The sequence below is a fragment of the Orbicella franksi genome, chromosome 11 (assembly GCF_964199315.1).
Source record: "Orbicella franksi chromosome 11, jaOrbFran1.1, whole genome shotgun sequence".
NCBI classification, from domain to species: Eukaryota; Metazoa; Cnidaria; class Anthozoa; order Scleractinia; family Merulinidae; genus Orbicella; species Orbicella franksi.
The window spans coordinates 23,604,756-23,619,256 of record NC_138155.1 but is presented as its reverse complement, the minus strand read 5'-3'; the positions used below and the strand labels follow the sequence as shown (position 1 = coordinate 23,619,256).

General features: G+C 39.9%; 1 protein-coding gene and 1 long non-coding RNA gene across 2 annotated transcripts; one reads left to right on the top strand and one right to left on the bottom strand.

Moving 5' to 3' along the window:
* Positions 1-12: 12 nt before the first annotated feature.
* On the bottom strand, positions 13-14,419 carry LOC145460425 (tubulin tyrosine ligase 3-like). Its single transcript, XM_081445236.1, has 20 exons — positions 13,446-14,419; positions 11,687-11,818; positions 10,545-11,102; positions 9,715-10,113; positions 8,936-9,016; positions 8,268-8,315; positions 8,019-8,133; positions 7,191-7,498; positions 6,531-6,592; positions 6,007-6,070; positions 5,534-5,618; positions 4,787-4,885; positions 3,940-4,031; positions 3,051-3,103; positions 2,525-2,638; positions 2,075-2,180; positions 1,873-1,932; positions 1,529-1,616; positions 1,386-1,450; positions 13-735 (listed from the first exon to the last, which is right to left on the bottom strand). The coding sequence occupies exons 1-20, from the start codon at positions 13,998-14,000 to the stop codon at positions 136-138; spliced, it is 3,684 nt and encodes a 1,227-aa protein (XP_081301362.1). The 5' UTR covers positions 14,001-14,419; the 3' UTR covers positions 13-135.
* LOC145460463 (uncharacterized) lies at positions 1,322-5,648 on the top strand. Its single transcript, XR_014039852.1, has 3 exons — positions 1,322-1,372; positions 2,064-2,205; positions 5,558-5,648. It is a non-coding gene; the product is annotated as an uncharacterized LOC145460463 (long non-coding RNA).
* Positions 14,420-14,501: the final 82 nt, after the last annotated feature.

Here is a 14,501-nt window from a genome sequence, read left to right as displayed (position 1 = left end):
CGCTTATCAGATCACCAATGACTGTCACGCAATCTGTGGTAACACTAGTTGTGTCACACAATGCTGAGTAGCCTTCAGTTGGGCTGTCAGCGTGACCCCAATACTAACCCTATATACAGAATTCTCTGGGGGATTTTAGAAGTGTTTTCCATTACTGTCTGGTCCTATAGATATTGGCAGTTGTGCTCGCTGGCGCATAGTTGTGTCAGTGGAATACTTCAGCACTGCCTTGGGTATTTGCATTGGTCTTGGAGTTCTCTGCTGTGTATCAGCTGCACCATTGACCTCGGTAGAATAGCGAGTTTTACTTCTTGCAATGAGTCCTTTTAACTTTCCATTGTCTGTTGTGCAAAAGGTAGTTGCTATAGGAATTGACTGCGGTGCACACATACAACCGATTGCCCAGGAACCTTCAGGCTTCTTTCTTGATTTGGAGTCTGTTGTCACTAATGCTTCTCCTGAAGTATTTACCAAAATATTCCGCATTTCTTTTGGACGAGAGAGAGAAGCAATCCTAGCAGCAGTGCTACCTTCAGGAGATAATTCTTTGTGCCGAGGCAGAGATGCAGGCTTGCCACCACTGCCTTCTGCAGGGGTGTCTTTGGCTTTGCCGATGGGCACCACCCTAAGAGAAGTCACCTCGTTGTGCTTCTTCATATTTCCTGTTGGTTTCCGTATTCCTTGTCCTTCTACTGCCATGTTCATGCCAATATATGGAGGAGCTGACACTTGAGGCTGAAGAGACAGACAGACATGCAATTACCCTCATTATTTGGTTCTTGTAGCACTCAGGTACGTTAAAAATTCTATTTACTTAAAGGAGCTATGTCACGGTTTGCGCGGCATCTTGAAAAGTTAAACAAAAATTTTTCAAGTTCATTGTTTGCAATCCGTGTTAATCTTCTCCATCCTTAACCATCCTTGGTCCTTTAGGGTTAATTATTATCTCTTTGGTGTTTTTCTAACTTAGTAAACTACTATTTCCAGGTTTCCTTCAACTTAAAGGTAATTCTGAAAGTGGCCAAAATAACTCAAAATACAGTGACTGAGCTCCTTTACGATGACTGTTTTTTTTTTTCATCAAAATTTAATGTTCAGCAAGGACTGTAGAAACTCTTAGCCTTAAAAGTTAACTCCAATAAATACTTGTCCATTGCCTCATTCTCTCATAAATTTAGCACTTGTTATAAATGGCCTTATTTTCTCAATATCCAATCTATAGATAGACATTGAGACTTTGAACATGTATGCCTACACGCTTCTCATTTCTGCCAACATGCTCAAGTTGGTAACCTTGCTTTTTCACGTGACATAATAACAAGAACAACACAAGACTACTCCAGCGACAAGAATACGAAAGTAGATGAATAAGGTGGGACAATTACCTGTTTAAAAGCTAATTCATATCTTCCTGTTTCACAATTCTTGTCCTCTCGTCGGTCAAGAACCACTGTGGAAAAATTATAAGCTTATTAATTCTAGTTTTTGCTGAAAATATTATCTGTCCCATCACAAGGCAAGGTCATACCTTTCATGGTATCTTCCAACACTTGAGCACACAGCTTTCTGGTGACAGCTGTGCTTGGTCCCATGGTAGGACTGCAGTTTATTTCCAGCTAAGAGATAAAACATGTCAAGTATCAGTAAAGAGTTTTACGAACAATTTGAAGTTCATGGAAGCTCACTGAACCTTTCAGGGGTGTGAATTCGAAATACGCAGCACCTGTACCTTGTAGGTCACTATTTTGACCGCAAAACAGCAAAAAATTATGTAGTACTTTTAATTAAACCCATAGCTTTACTAAAGAAAACATCAGTTTTGAAAGGATTGTGAATGAATTGCCACCACACAGGATGGTAAACTGTACTTACCAACCATGGCTTGTAATCCTCACTAATGATGAAATCAGCACCATAGAGCTCAAATGAATTCTAAAGGGAGAGAAATACCATTAATTGCTGCATGAACGACTGTGTTTGCTTGCAGTAAGAACACTCACACTGCAAACACTTGAATTGTCCTTGTTGCTGAAGTTTAAAATAACATTGCTGTACTTTAACAGGCAGGCTTTACCTTGCGATACTCCACAATCTCCTGACAGGACTGTGCAGCAGCGATGACAGCTTTCTTCATTCCAGGATAGATCACATCTTCCCACATCTCACCTACACCACGTTTTCTGCAATGACAAAATTGTTTTAGCTGTAAGTATAGCTAAACCCAAACACAGAGATTAAGAGGGGGACGCTTTCTTGCAATTTTTCATGTTACCTTTGGCTAGCCACTCCACCGGCCATAGTAAAGAGACAAAGTTGTAGTTAACAGCTTATCCATAGTAACTAATATTTAGCTTTTTTTTCCCTTTATATCCCTCTCCATCTTCACCATCCAGTCGTAATAATCCTTGACTCCTTTTTTGTTTTGTTACTGTTTGTTAGCTTGTTAAGTAAACTGGTACCTTGAAGTTTCTTTCAATGCGAGGGTAATAGGTTGCAAAAGATGACTTTATATAATATCACTCACTTCAGGTAAGCCTTCAAATCATCACTGCTCCACATGTTCTCATCAGGAATGCGTTTGTCACGAATGCCATTCTCGAAGTGTTTTTGGATAGAATTGTTGGCCAAGTGGATGCTTCTACAGATGAAAAAGAAATTGAAATCATGTCTTACTCAGTATTGTATGAATTAAACCATTCATAGCCAAGGTTAAAATATGAATTCTTCTTAAGTTACGATGCATTCTTTTCAATATCTGTTTTGAGAATCTGGTAGTACATTAAGACAATATCGCTTCAAGATGTTGTTTATTCTCCTTATGATGTACATTTTCAGGGGAAACTACATGTGGTTGACTCTTATGAACTAGAAAGTTAAATGGAAATAGGCAACCATGTTCTTGCCTCTTTGTAACAAGATAGACACCAAAGTTGCTGTTTACAGTGATCGATGTTAAGGAGGCGCCCATGCCCCCCTTCCCTTAAGTCAGGGCTCATGCCCTCCTCCCTTTAGTCTCAAAATGTTTGGACCCCCTACTGGTTAACACTTACATGTGGTAGTCTTCCAGAGAAAAGTTCTGACTGCAGAATCTTATGTAACAATCCTGAAAAAATATGAAAATGAGCAATGTTACTCCAGGTGACTTGAAGTTAATTTACAATACCATGTTGAGTGCTCATGTGAATTAAAGACTAGAATGTCATCCTGGATAGACCTAAAACGAGTTACAGAGAAGCAAATGACACACCACCACCCAAATTCAAGACAATCCCTCCACTCCCTCTCCTCCTCCCCTTCTCCTGGTCTTCAGTACGGCACCACGTTTGTGGAACATCTATGAAAACTACGCTGCTTCTATTGTTATCTCAGGGGTTTTCTTAATTAACCTTTTAAGCATTAGGGCAACTGGTTTTCAAAGGAGGGAAAAACTTTTCGAACTGAACTTCTGTATAGGAAAAATTTTCCTCTAGATGATCAAACCAGGCAGGCAAAAACCTTGTCACAGCCAGTCAATTTACCTGGTACCCAGCCCTGAAAGAAACCCCTGTTACTCTAGGACAAATGGGATAGGTGTGACCTATTATCTATTGTTTTAAGGGCCATTGATGTGACTTGTTCCTAGGGGTAGTGGGTGATCCCTGGGATTGGGTCCCCTGCTTAAATGAAAATTTCTTTTAGCAAAATCAAAACTACATCTACAACTGGTTAGACGTTCAAGTCTCCTTGGATTTAAGGACGATAAATCGTAGGACCCATCTCCTGCATCTTCTGTGTTACATGGTTAGCAGGGGATGTTAAAGATATGGAGTTCACAGTGTTGTGGTCTGGCATTGTCTCACGGGTTGGTGGTTCACATGGCACTAACCTCAATATGCCTTTCCCCCTTGGACAGAACTGTCCAAAAACAATTGCTGCATCTATGTCTATACATATGTCTACCTTGTAGAACCACAGTGTCAGGGGATTCCAGTCAGTCACAAGAAACCACTGTCTGATGTCAAACTTCACACCATAGATTAGCAATGGCTTTTCTGTAGAAAAAGCGAAAAGAATGAGAGATTTAAAGGAGACCAGCTGTGATCTAGGTCATAATGTTTTTTTCTCAGTTGTTACACGAACAAATGAGCCAGGAACTACTCTGAATCTGATGTTACACCTACTATAATGAAATGGTTGTCACCCTGATTAAAGTCCTTGCAGGTTTTTGAAAGTCTTGAAAGATCCTTCAAGGACTTAAATTAGACTTGACATGATGAACATCTTACAAAGACCTCAGCAGAGATCTTCAGTGAAGTCTTTGGAAGTCCCAGAATATGATCCATAAAGGTCTGGCAAGACCCTTGAAGATATTTGGCAAGATATTTACAAATGTAGAGATCCTAGCAATATGTTTGAAGATCCTTCAAGATCCTTACCTGTCCTTACTGATCCAGATTGTGTGTTTCCCCCCCAAAAATCAATACCTACCTCAAGGAGGGTAATTGGAAATTCTAAGTGAGAAGTGGGTCTCAAAAGCCCAAACTTTTAAAGGAAAGTGTGAACCAAAAAGAGAATTTCAAGGAGAATTGGGAAGGGGGTAGGGGTTCAAAGCAAAAAACGTTCTTGTGGGAGGGGTATGGATAACCTTACACAATAGGATCCTCAAAGATTCTAGTGAGACTAGCTCTTTGAAGATCCTTGGAGATCATCAACAGCAGAGACCCAGTCAAGACTGACATCAGTCCTAAAGTTTTGCCAACTTCTACACTCTTCTTGCATGTTGGCATTTTTCAGGTGTCTACATTACCTATATACTTCTGGACAACCAAGCGACCTTCCTTGTTTCCCACAGCATTGCTGCCCACAAGCTTCACAATTTCATCCAGGCGATCCATACACATAATACCTAGCAGAAGGAAAAATAAAAGACAAAATAAGCAATGGCATATATTTAGAGAATTATTACACTGGAGAAAGTTAAGAAGAATTTGGGGGGGGGGGGGCACTGATAAGGGGAGGAATGCATGTTGATACCTTCATAGGCATGTTTTGCATGCAGAAAATGTAAATGCAGACTCAAAATTCTGTTTTATATAGCCTAGTGGTGCATTGATCCGGCCCTTACATCCATTGGAAGGTTCAGCTAGCTAGTCTACTACAGCATTTATTTTGCTGGTAACCATTCACTGTATGCACCTTGGTGGACAGTGACAAATTTTGTGAGGGAAAAGTTTCTTGCCCAAGAATTCAACAACACAGGACTGAAACCTCTCAATTCAGAATTCATTGTACTAACCACTGGGCCACCTTAAATACTTTCACAAGCACATATCAGTGGTATAGCTATGTAATCCTTTGCATGGATTACTTGACTTGATTTTCTTCTCAATAGAGAGACATGTAGTGCGCCAATAGATGTGGATCAAGATGTCAAATGATTACTAGTTTTTTCTCAAAGTAAATTACTTTGACAATATTGTTTCTGACTGGATTCCTACCAATAGCAATATACGAGTCACTGTTATCAGGCTGCATTTGATGTTATTAGCCTTACCTCTGCCTCTCGACTTTGCTCCAGGTTTGACAATCCAAATGTTCTTCATGCCATCTATGTCTATCTGAGGAAGGTGTTCTCTCATCTGCAAAACAGATAAGTGTTGTTTATAAGTTTTAATTTGTCAAAGTCTGTGCCAGGCCAAGTGTCCCATACAGCTGCTGAAGGTTAGCCCAGTTTTCATTTTTAGCATGGAGCAACTTATCTCTACTTCCCCATGGATGGACGTTAGACCATGAATCACACTGTTATCCCCCAGAATAAAAGAATTAATTCAACAGTACTCCTGTTGTGGCTAGAGAGAGGCACTGTGAGAGTAAAGTGTTGTACACAATGACCTCTTGGGGACCCAAACCTGGTAAGCGCACTAACCATTAGCCCATTGTGTCTCCCACATTTGCACATATCACATATTGTCTGTCAAAAGTAATCTGTGTTTGGTTTGGTTATGTTTTCTTTTGAGCTGACCTCACCTGTTTCAATGTGTTCTGACACTCTTTGAGAAAAGGATAAGCAGTGGCAATAACAGCATCATGACTGAAACAGAAAAGTATAAAAGGTGTTCAATAAAACAGGCAGTGATTGTAATAACATTACGAATAGAGTAATGAAACTGCTGGTCTGAAACACAAGGAAAACAAATAAGTTAAGGTAAAATACTCAATAATAGAGAAAATCCATAGTATCTCTCTCCCCCTACACTGCAAAACAGTCGTTTTCGGATGTGTTTAGACGTTTTCAGAAGGCGCGAAGCACCGCAAGCACGATCCTCATGGGTGAAGCGTGCGAGCCTCACACGCTGGGCGTGTGAGGCGAGAAAATGACGTATATTTTAGTGTCTCTCCTCATTCTCCCTTGCCGCTTGTACACTCGCTCCAGACCTTTCATTTGAATATTGACCGTTGCTTGCGTTTGCAAAAAATATGACTGTTTTGCAGTCTAATCTCCCCCCTGGTGTTTGAGAGTCTATGTCAAACAGCACTTTGCTCTAACTCACCTCTTGATCTGGTAATAGAAGTCAACAAGAAGCTTCCAGGAATCTTCTGTGATAGCTGGACCCTGAAAGTAATTTGACGTTCAAAAATTAATTTAATCATATCAATTTGTTACAGTGGAAAAGCAACGACAGCTGTTATGGCAAAGGGGTTCATGGCCCTCAAGCTATGTGAGGGATTGTAAAGATGAGTACAAGTTTGTAACAGTCTGTCAGTTCAGTCCGAAAAGGAGAAAACAACTTTGATCTGCATAAATCAGGAAGAAAGTCAACTACTACCAATAATTAGCCACTGTCATCATTGATGGCAGGCAGGATGGAACACTGCAATAGCAGTAGCCAGAGATAGCGGAATGGAAGCAGAATGTTCTACATCTATGTTGCGGTCTTCTGTGCCTACTGGCACAGAGAGTAATGATGGTGATGATGATGATGACGACGACGACGACGACGACGATGATAATGACAACAACGACGACGACAATAATCATGATCAACATTGATATCATCACAACTCACAGCTTCACCAGTCTTTGCCTTGAAAAGGAGGTAGGATGAGCATTGAAGCACATCCCAAAAACTGTTTGTTGCTGTAGAAACTACAATCACAGAAATCAATTGACTGATGGACACACTATATGTAAACATGTTAAGAACACTGACCTTGTTGATTGGCTCATCAATATCCAAGTGCCCCTTACATCTGAGGAAGTCACGGCACACTTCAAGGGCAAGTGTGAGGGCCTTCACGGGTATTACATTGGAAGTTGCCCGAGAGGGAGCCCTGGATGCAGCTTTGGACTTAGCAGAATCCCTGCGTCGTGTACTTGATGCTGTTTTGGGAGTGCCACGCCCCTGGTCAGGCGACGATGGCTCTTTGTTGGAATGAGGTTTCTCATCACTGTTGCCATTTTCATATCTTTGGATTACCCACTTTACTATGCTTATGGCAGCAGTGAGACGATAATCATCTGGCAATGAAGAGATAGTAGTTGAGAAAATTATCTCAAGTTGATTATGAGTTCTCTAGTCTGGGTAAACGATCTTTTCAACCTTAAACCCTGTTTTAGTGTGTTGATCCTTTCTGAACTCTTCCAGAAGAGTTGTCAATGTCTGAGATATGTGCACATGCATGAAACAATTTATCAGCCTTTGCAATATTTGGTTTATTTTTATTTCCCAAACCAATTTGGTTTGGGATAGACTTCGAGGTTATAGGTCTCCATGGCAACCTAGATCTCCCACACCCTTGGCTTTCACTTCTCTCTTTGAATGGTGTCCTATATGGCAGAATAATCTTTAACTTAGAGGGACACAAACAGTGGCCTAATATTTTGTGTGTATTAAACTCCGTATCCAGAACTGTTGAGAACAATTCTAGTAGATTCTGCCTGGAATTCAACATGACAAGGGGAGGGAGTATGGATGCTTTGAAAATATCTTTCTGGAGATGAGTAATACAACAAGGAGAGGTTGCAGCTACAGACATACCTATGAAATCCATTTTCTCATCATCTGAGCCAAGCAAATATGAGCGAGGGAAGAATGCGAAGTGATCAGCTTCTTCATACCACTTCAAGTTTTGAATGTTTGTGGTGAGACCAAACTGTTAAAAAATATTGGTGTAGAAGTTAGTTCTGTGCATGGATAGGGTAAAACATTATTGTCATTTAATTTTTTAGCCTTCTGTTTCAAGGTGCTAACCACACCACAAAACCTTATTATTGTTGTTGCACTGACCTTGGTAGTGAAAGAACTTGCTTTGCTGTAGTGATTAACAATCTGGTCCTGCAAATTAACCAGAGTGAATTATTAATAATATTAAAAAGGTCATACACGAGAGGTGATTAGTACATTGTCCAGTCACACATGTCCGATATACACAAACTGAGTCAGTTGTCTCTTCTTGGAGAGAATCTGCCTTAACAGAAGTCAGGACCTGTAATTCAAAATGGAAGTGAACTTGACTAACCAGCAGTCAGATGTCAAGTTAGTTAACTGTACAGTCGAAACTCCCTAATGGCCACCTCGCAGCAATGATCACTTTTTTTGTCCAGGCAAACAGTCCATACATTCACTCTTATTTTAACCTCTCTACAACGCATCCTTACTGCCAATTGAGAAAACAACCTCTCAGAAACAGCCAGTTAATCAATGACTGTTAAATGGTGCATATAAAAACCCCATTTTTTATGTTTTTGTAAAAGGTCACGAAACTTCATCCGTACTGCATGTCCTTGGCTTTTGCTTCTGTTTGGTTCAGTTTTATTGATGTATTTCAATTGTTACCTATTTATATGCCATAGTAAGCATTTTGTAAAAAAAAATTTTGCACCTCCGAAAAAAAAAAAAAAAAAAAAAACGGGTCACACCCTTGAGTTAGGGATATATTTTTTTCTTAATCTCACCTTTCTTAAGAACTTGAAATCCACATCATCACGTTTGGTAGTCCAAATAAATGAAGCTACAGCATTGCGCACAGATCTGGACTGTGGGGAACAGTGAATGTGATGGGTCAGTTTGTACATGTAATTGTAGAAGCTCACAATCTGGCAGCCTATATAATTATCCTGAAGATAGTAGCACCTAACAGCTGACAGTATAATATTCTTAGTCGGAAGCAAACCAAAAATTTATTGTAAATTTTGAAATTGACCCTACATACAAACTGTATTTCAATTGCTGGAACTTTCTTGCATTTGTTGATCACTTAAAGATCTTGATTAACATCTATTGAATTTCTCTTTATCAGGCTCCAGTTGTTCAATACAAATACTAAGGTCTGCCCAGGCTGTGTCACCATAGATGCAGACCTGACTATTCGTATTACATCCTTCTGGGTGTTTTTAAAACACAAAATGGCAAAATAATGGGTAGCTCTCAATAAAAGTAAGGGTTTACCGTGTCCCACATTGTTAAGAGCAATTTTTTCATTTTGCCATTTCGAGTTTTAAACATACCCCTTTCTTCTTATGTAGAGGTAGCCAATCATCCTATGAATTAAATTGCTTCACTGGGACCAGATAATTTCTCTGTAATATAGAGGTGTCTGTGTTATGCAGGAGTCCATTATGAGAAAACCATGTTATAATTATATTCTTTGATAAAAGGGAGTATGTTACAACTTGATCAATAATGAAAACATGTCAAGCAAAGTATAAGTTTACAGAGGGTAAAAAAAACTTACCATGAGACTAAATTCACAGTTAGGGCCATTTCCCTCATATCCTGCATTCCAGTCTTCATTATCTGTGCTATCAACGTCACTGTCATCACAAGCACTGCCGTCATCATCAGCTTTGTTCTTACGGACATTAATAGTTCTAGTTTGTGGCTTTGATGCCTTTCTTGATTTATCTGGAAGATTACTAGAAGTCTTTGAGCTTTTGTCCTTGCTTTGCAACAAGTTTTCACAGTCAGAGTCATCTCCACTATCACAAGAATCATTGTCACTACCATCACTGTCATTTTTCTTGTTTTTTGAGGGTAACAGGTTTCCTTTGTAGTGTTTTTCTACATATCCTCGCTTCCGTAGTACAGCTCTGACTATTGGATATGGACCATGACAAATGAAAACTTTCTTTTGCTGTTAATGAAATGTTGAGAAAAACGAACATTCAAGCTGAGTATACTTTTAAACTTTGCAACAACCCTGCTCCACTCCCGATCAAAACATTTAAGGTAAAGTCTGCACATAGCATGAAGGGACCAGGAGTAATTCTAAGTTATTCTAGGAGTAATTCTAATTCATCTCTGGATGGGATGCCAGTCCATTGCAGGCCTACCCCCAGTATTAAATTTGCCAATACCCAGTCTTACACCTGGGTGGAGAGAGGCACTGTGATAGTTAAGTGTCTTGTCCAAGAACACAACACAATGTCTCCAGCCAGGGCCCGAACCCAGACCACTCGATCCAGAGTTGAGTGTGCTAACCATGAAATTACTGTGCCTGAACAGTAATTTGATTCAGACATAAACTTAGCACCAGAGACAATATTACAGGTGGCTGTGACTTACCTTAATGGCATTTTCTGCCACTTTTTTAGCATGTCTAACTTTGTCAAACAGTGGATCATCATATTTCATTTTTCCCGGTGGATGTGAACCGGGCTGCGAGTGACTTCTGGAGTGAGTTTTCTTTTGTTTTACAGGATTTTCAACTTTGGTGTTATCGTCCCAGCTGCCTCTGGCATTGTCACTTTCTACCCCAACGGGTTTTGTGGGCGGATGTGTCGCTGTCCTTTTGTGTGCCTTAATAACTCTCTTGCCTTTTTTCAAGTACAAATTTTCGAGTGATTGGTTATAAGGACTTTTCTCCTGGATTTTTTGATAAGCTACACTTGCCCTGTTTATGGCATTCTCTGAGATCTTCGCATTAGATTTGGTCTTTTTGAGGTCAGTTGATGACAATGACTTTAAATCAGGTTTTTCAGTTGATTGCTGCAGTGAGCTTTTCAAGTCATTGCTGTCAGATTTGCCCAGTGAAGGAGTTGTTAACAAGTCCGGTGCTGATGTTGATGTTAACACTTCTGGAGAACCGGTTGAACCCTCTTCAGATAGCTTCTGATCATCTTCCTATCGATAAACAAACAAAGAAATAAAACAAATAGATAAATAATCTTGAAATTAGCCGAGAAATAAACAAAGCAGAATGTAACTTCTCTCTTCATGCTCCTCATTAAATTCCCCCTTGACAGACTCAAGATTTGCCCCCTCTCTCCCAAGTCTCTCTCTCCAAATGTTTCATACAGGAAGTTGCTCTAAATCTACAGAGATCTATCCAGCAGAACTGCAGAGTCCTCTTGTCATACTGATGGGGGACTTCCTCTTCTCACCAAGTTCACCCCCCTTCCTTGAGATAGTACAATTAGTTTGTCACATTCCCATGGTAAGTTAGCAGATTGTATTCTACATTGTATGGTTCCAGGAAATATCTATACCCACCCTGAGGAGGATTATAGGAAATTCCAAGGGGGAGAGGAGGCTTGAAACCCAAAATTTTTTAAGGAAAGTAAGAGAAAAACTGGAATTCCGGAGGGATGGGAGGGGGGCATTCACACCAACAAAACGTTCTGTGGGAGAGGTAGGGATATTTTCTGGGAGTGGATCAAGATGGGAGGATGGAAAATGCAAATAAACAGTGAAGTTTTTCAACTAACCTCCCTGGATTGGTTTCTTAGTTCCTTGATTTTAGGAATCTTTTTAAGCCGAGTTGGAGACTTGCTGGATGCGGCTGGCACTGGGCTGAACTTGCCTTTGGTTTGGTTTGAACTATTAATTGTTGCTTCAATCTGTGAACAAAAATAAGCAAAGATCCAAACATTCATGTTGCGCCAAATTTATGTATTGATTTGTGTTAAAGGTAGGTAAAGGTAAAGTCTGCATGCAAGCCAAGTGGCCCATCAGACCGGAGCTTATCTCGGTTTCTGTAGCATGAAGTGCCTAGGAGAATTTCTACTCCCCCCTGGATGGGATGCTAGTCCATCGCAGGGTTATCCCCAGCATTAAGTTCGCCGGTACCCATTTATACACCTGGGTGGAGAGAGGCACTGTGAGAGTAAAGTGTCTTGCCCAAGAACACAACACAATGTCCCCGGCCAGGGCTCGAACCCGGACCACTCGATCCGGAGACGAGCGCACTAACCATGAGGCCACCGCGCCTCCCACATTTGTGTTAAAACTGCCCTCTATTTGTGCTTATTTAAAGACACAAGACTACCTTGGTCTGTACTTTTTACCTGACTTACAACTGAATGGTCTGTGTTCATAAAAGAAATTATCAGATAAAATCATTGTTAACTAAGTAGTGCATTCTATTAAGAAGTAATACAGGCAGGCACTGTGGCACTGTGGCACTATCACAAGCGTCAAAGGCGCAAGAATCTAGGGGGTCTGGGGAGGCATGTTCTTCAAAATTTTGCAAATTTAGGTTAATTCCCTACATTTTGGTTTTGTTTTACACTAAATCAAGAAAACTTGATGAAAGCCTGCATGGGGAGACAATTAAAACATGAAATTGAGAGACTCCCAATAAAAGTGACAGTGTCTTCTGAAAACCTTGGCTAGGCTTGAAAGGCCTTGTATGAAAACAACTACCATGATGCAATCAGGTGCCCACACTTCAAATAATGATCAGAGGGAACTGGGCATTGAAACATAACTTACATATAGGAATTTATATACAGTATTTAAACCTCTAGGACCTACGTCAAGTCAGGAAAGATTCTTTTTGGAAGATTTCTAATAAGTGATTGTTAATTAATGACCAATCAACACAGCCCTTATTGCCCTTCCTCTACGTTTAGCACATGGGCTTTTCCCAGGTATACTGAGGGAGGGGCACTATATCGATTTGTATCTTCTGATTCGCTTTGTATTTGTGATTTTTTATTTGTTTCTGATGTCTATGTATTTTCCTGTTTGTATTTTTCACCAAGGTAGATAATGATTATTACAAAAAGGTAAATCGTCCCCGGCTAAAATAATAATTATTTTGGCTGGTGATGATTTTCATTCTGTAACGTCCCAAGCTTCACATGAGATCCACGTGAAAATCAAAGCAATAAATATCCGTGTGAGACCACGGTACTTAAAGTTATAGCTCAGGCTAAACTTTGTTTGACAGTCTCAACATGGCAAAATACTTTACGCTAGTATACTATCACAATATCAATAACGAGCGTTTGATTTGTTAGTATTTTCTTGATATCACGAGTCAATAATTAAAATTTGTCGCTTGAAGGCAAACATGAAAAGTACAAGGTTGATAAATCTTTGTACAAAATTTACAAATGGCTTTATGCAAGATTAAATTAACATAAGGATACTTCGTCTATGAATACCTGAAAATTACTACTAAAAGACTTTTGACAAAGCTTTAATAGCCTCAATGTAAAAGTCAAGTGAAATTCCACTTACGTAGCGCTTTTGTTTTTCCACATGCATTTGCTGTCGATCCATAAATGTTGTCTTTAGCTGTTGCACGATTTTCACACTGTTTGAACTAACTTTGGGTTTAAAAGTAAATTCATCGGATGCGTTAGCGATTCTCTTCTCTGTCCCAACACGGACCTTTTCACCACGTTCTTTTGCCAATTTTATGCTAAGGGCGTTTAGCTTCGGAGCAAAAGTCAGCTCGCATTCGAAGTTCACTCTTTGTGGAGTCTTCGTATTCAACGAGGATATCATTGCTTTATTCCTCGCTACGTCTTTCAAGGGGCTAAGTTTCTTGTCGCCATTGAGGCTTTCTTCCTTGTCGAGCTGTGTAACTGAGCGGTAATGTGATAAATCCACGGGTTTTGTTGACAAACACGAGCTATCCAGAGGTTCAACCACAATGTCGCCATTATTTTCGTAATTATTGTGCGAGGTCGATGCCTGTCGAACTTCCTGAGGGTTTAGATCGGTAGATTCTTGGTTAGCATAACTACTTTTTACCATACTATAGGTCTTGCAGTAATCTAACATATCCATCTCAAGGAGGAATTAGACCTCCATATGTTTGTCAGCCGTTTTGGAACGCCATTTTGGAAACGTTACCATAGTAATAACCGAGATTGCTCCTAAATACCTGAGCCCTGTGGGAGAGCTGCGCGGGTGCTTTCTGTATTATTTAAAATATGTTGCTGTTTGTTCTTTAAAGTATTATTAATTTACGTCGTTAAAGTGTCACAGTTAACAAGCAAGGGTCTTAACAAAGTAAATAAAGGCCATTAGATTCAACAATCCAAACTGAAGGTGATTTGGCACCGCTTTCGGGATTTGTGGAAAATTGGCCAAAATTGGTCAAAATCCAAATTAAAAGCTTCTTTGCATATCAATAGGAGTCTATTATGTTAATTCTGATTGAGCCAGTTGTTTCTAAAACGCACGAATAATAGATGTTATTAGCGCCCGAGTGGTTTCAACGCTGGCTATGTAGTTCTTTGTGGGCTCAACGAAAGTCTGTAAAAAACATTTTGTGGTTCAATTTTG

Bases quoted from the DNA above. Each gene is read 5' to 3' on its own strand.
- LOC145460425 (XM_081445236.1), bottom strand. From the start codon at position 14,000: ATGGATATGTTAGATTACTGCAAGACCTATAGTATGGTAAAAAGTAGT. The intron at 4,032-4,786 runs GTAATGTAGACA...CTTTTTCTACAG, and splicing joins GGTTGTCCAGAAGTATATAG to AAAAGCCATTGCTAATCTAT. The intron at 2,639-3,050 runs GTAAGTGTTAAC...TTTCATCTGTAG, and splicing joins TCTCTGGAAGACTACCACAT to AAGCATCCACTTGGCCAACA.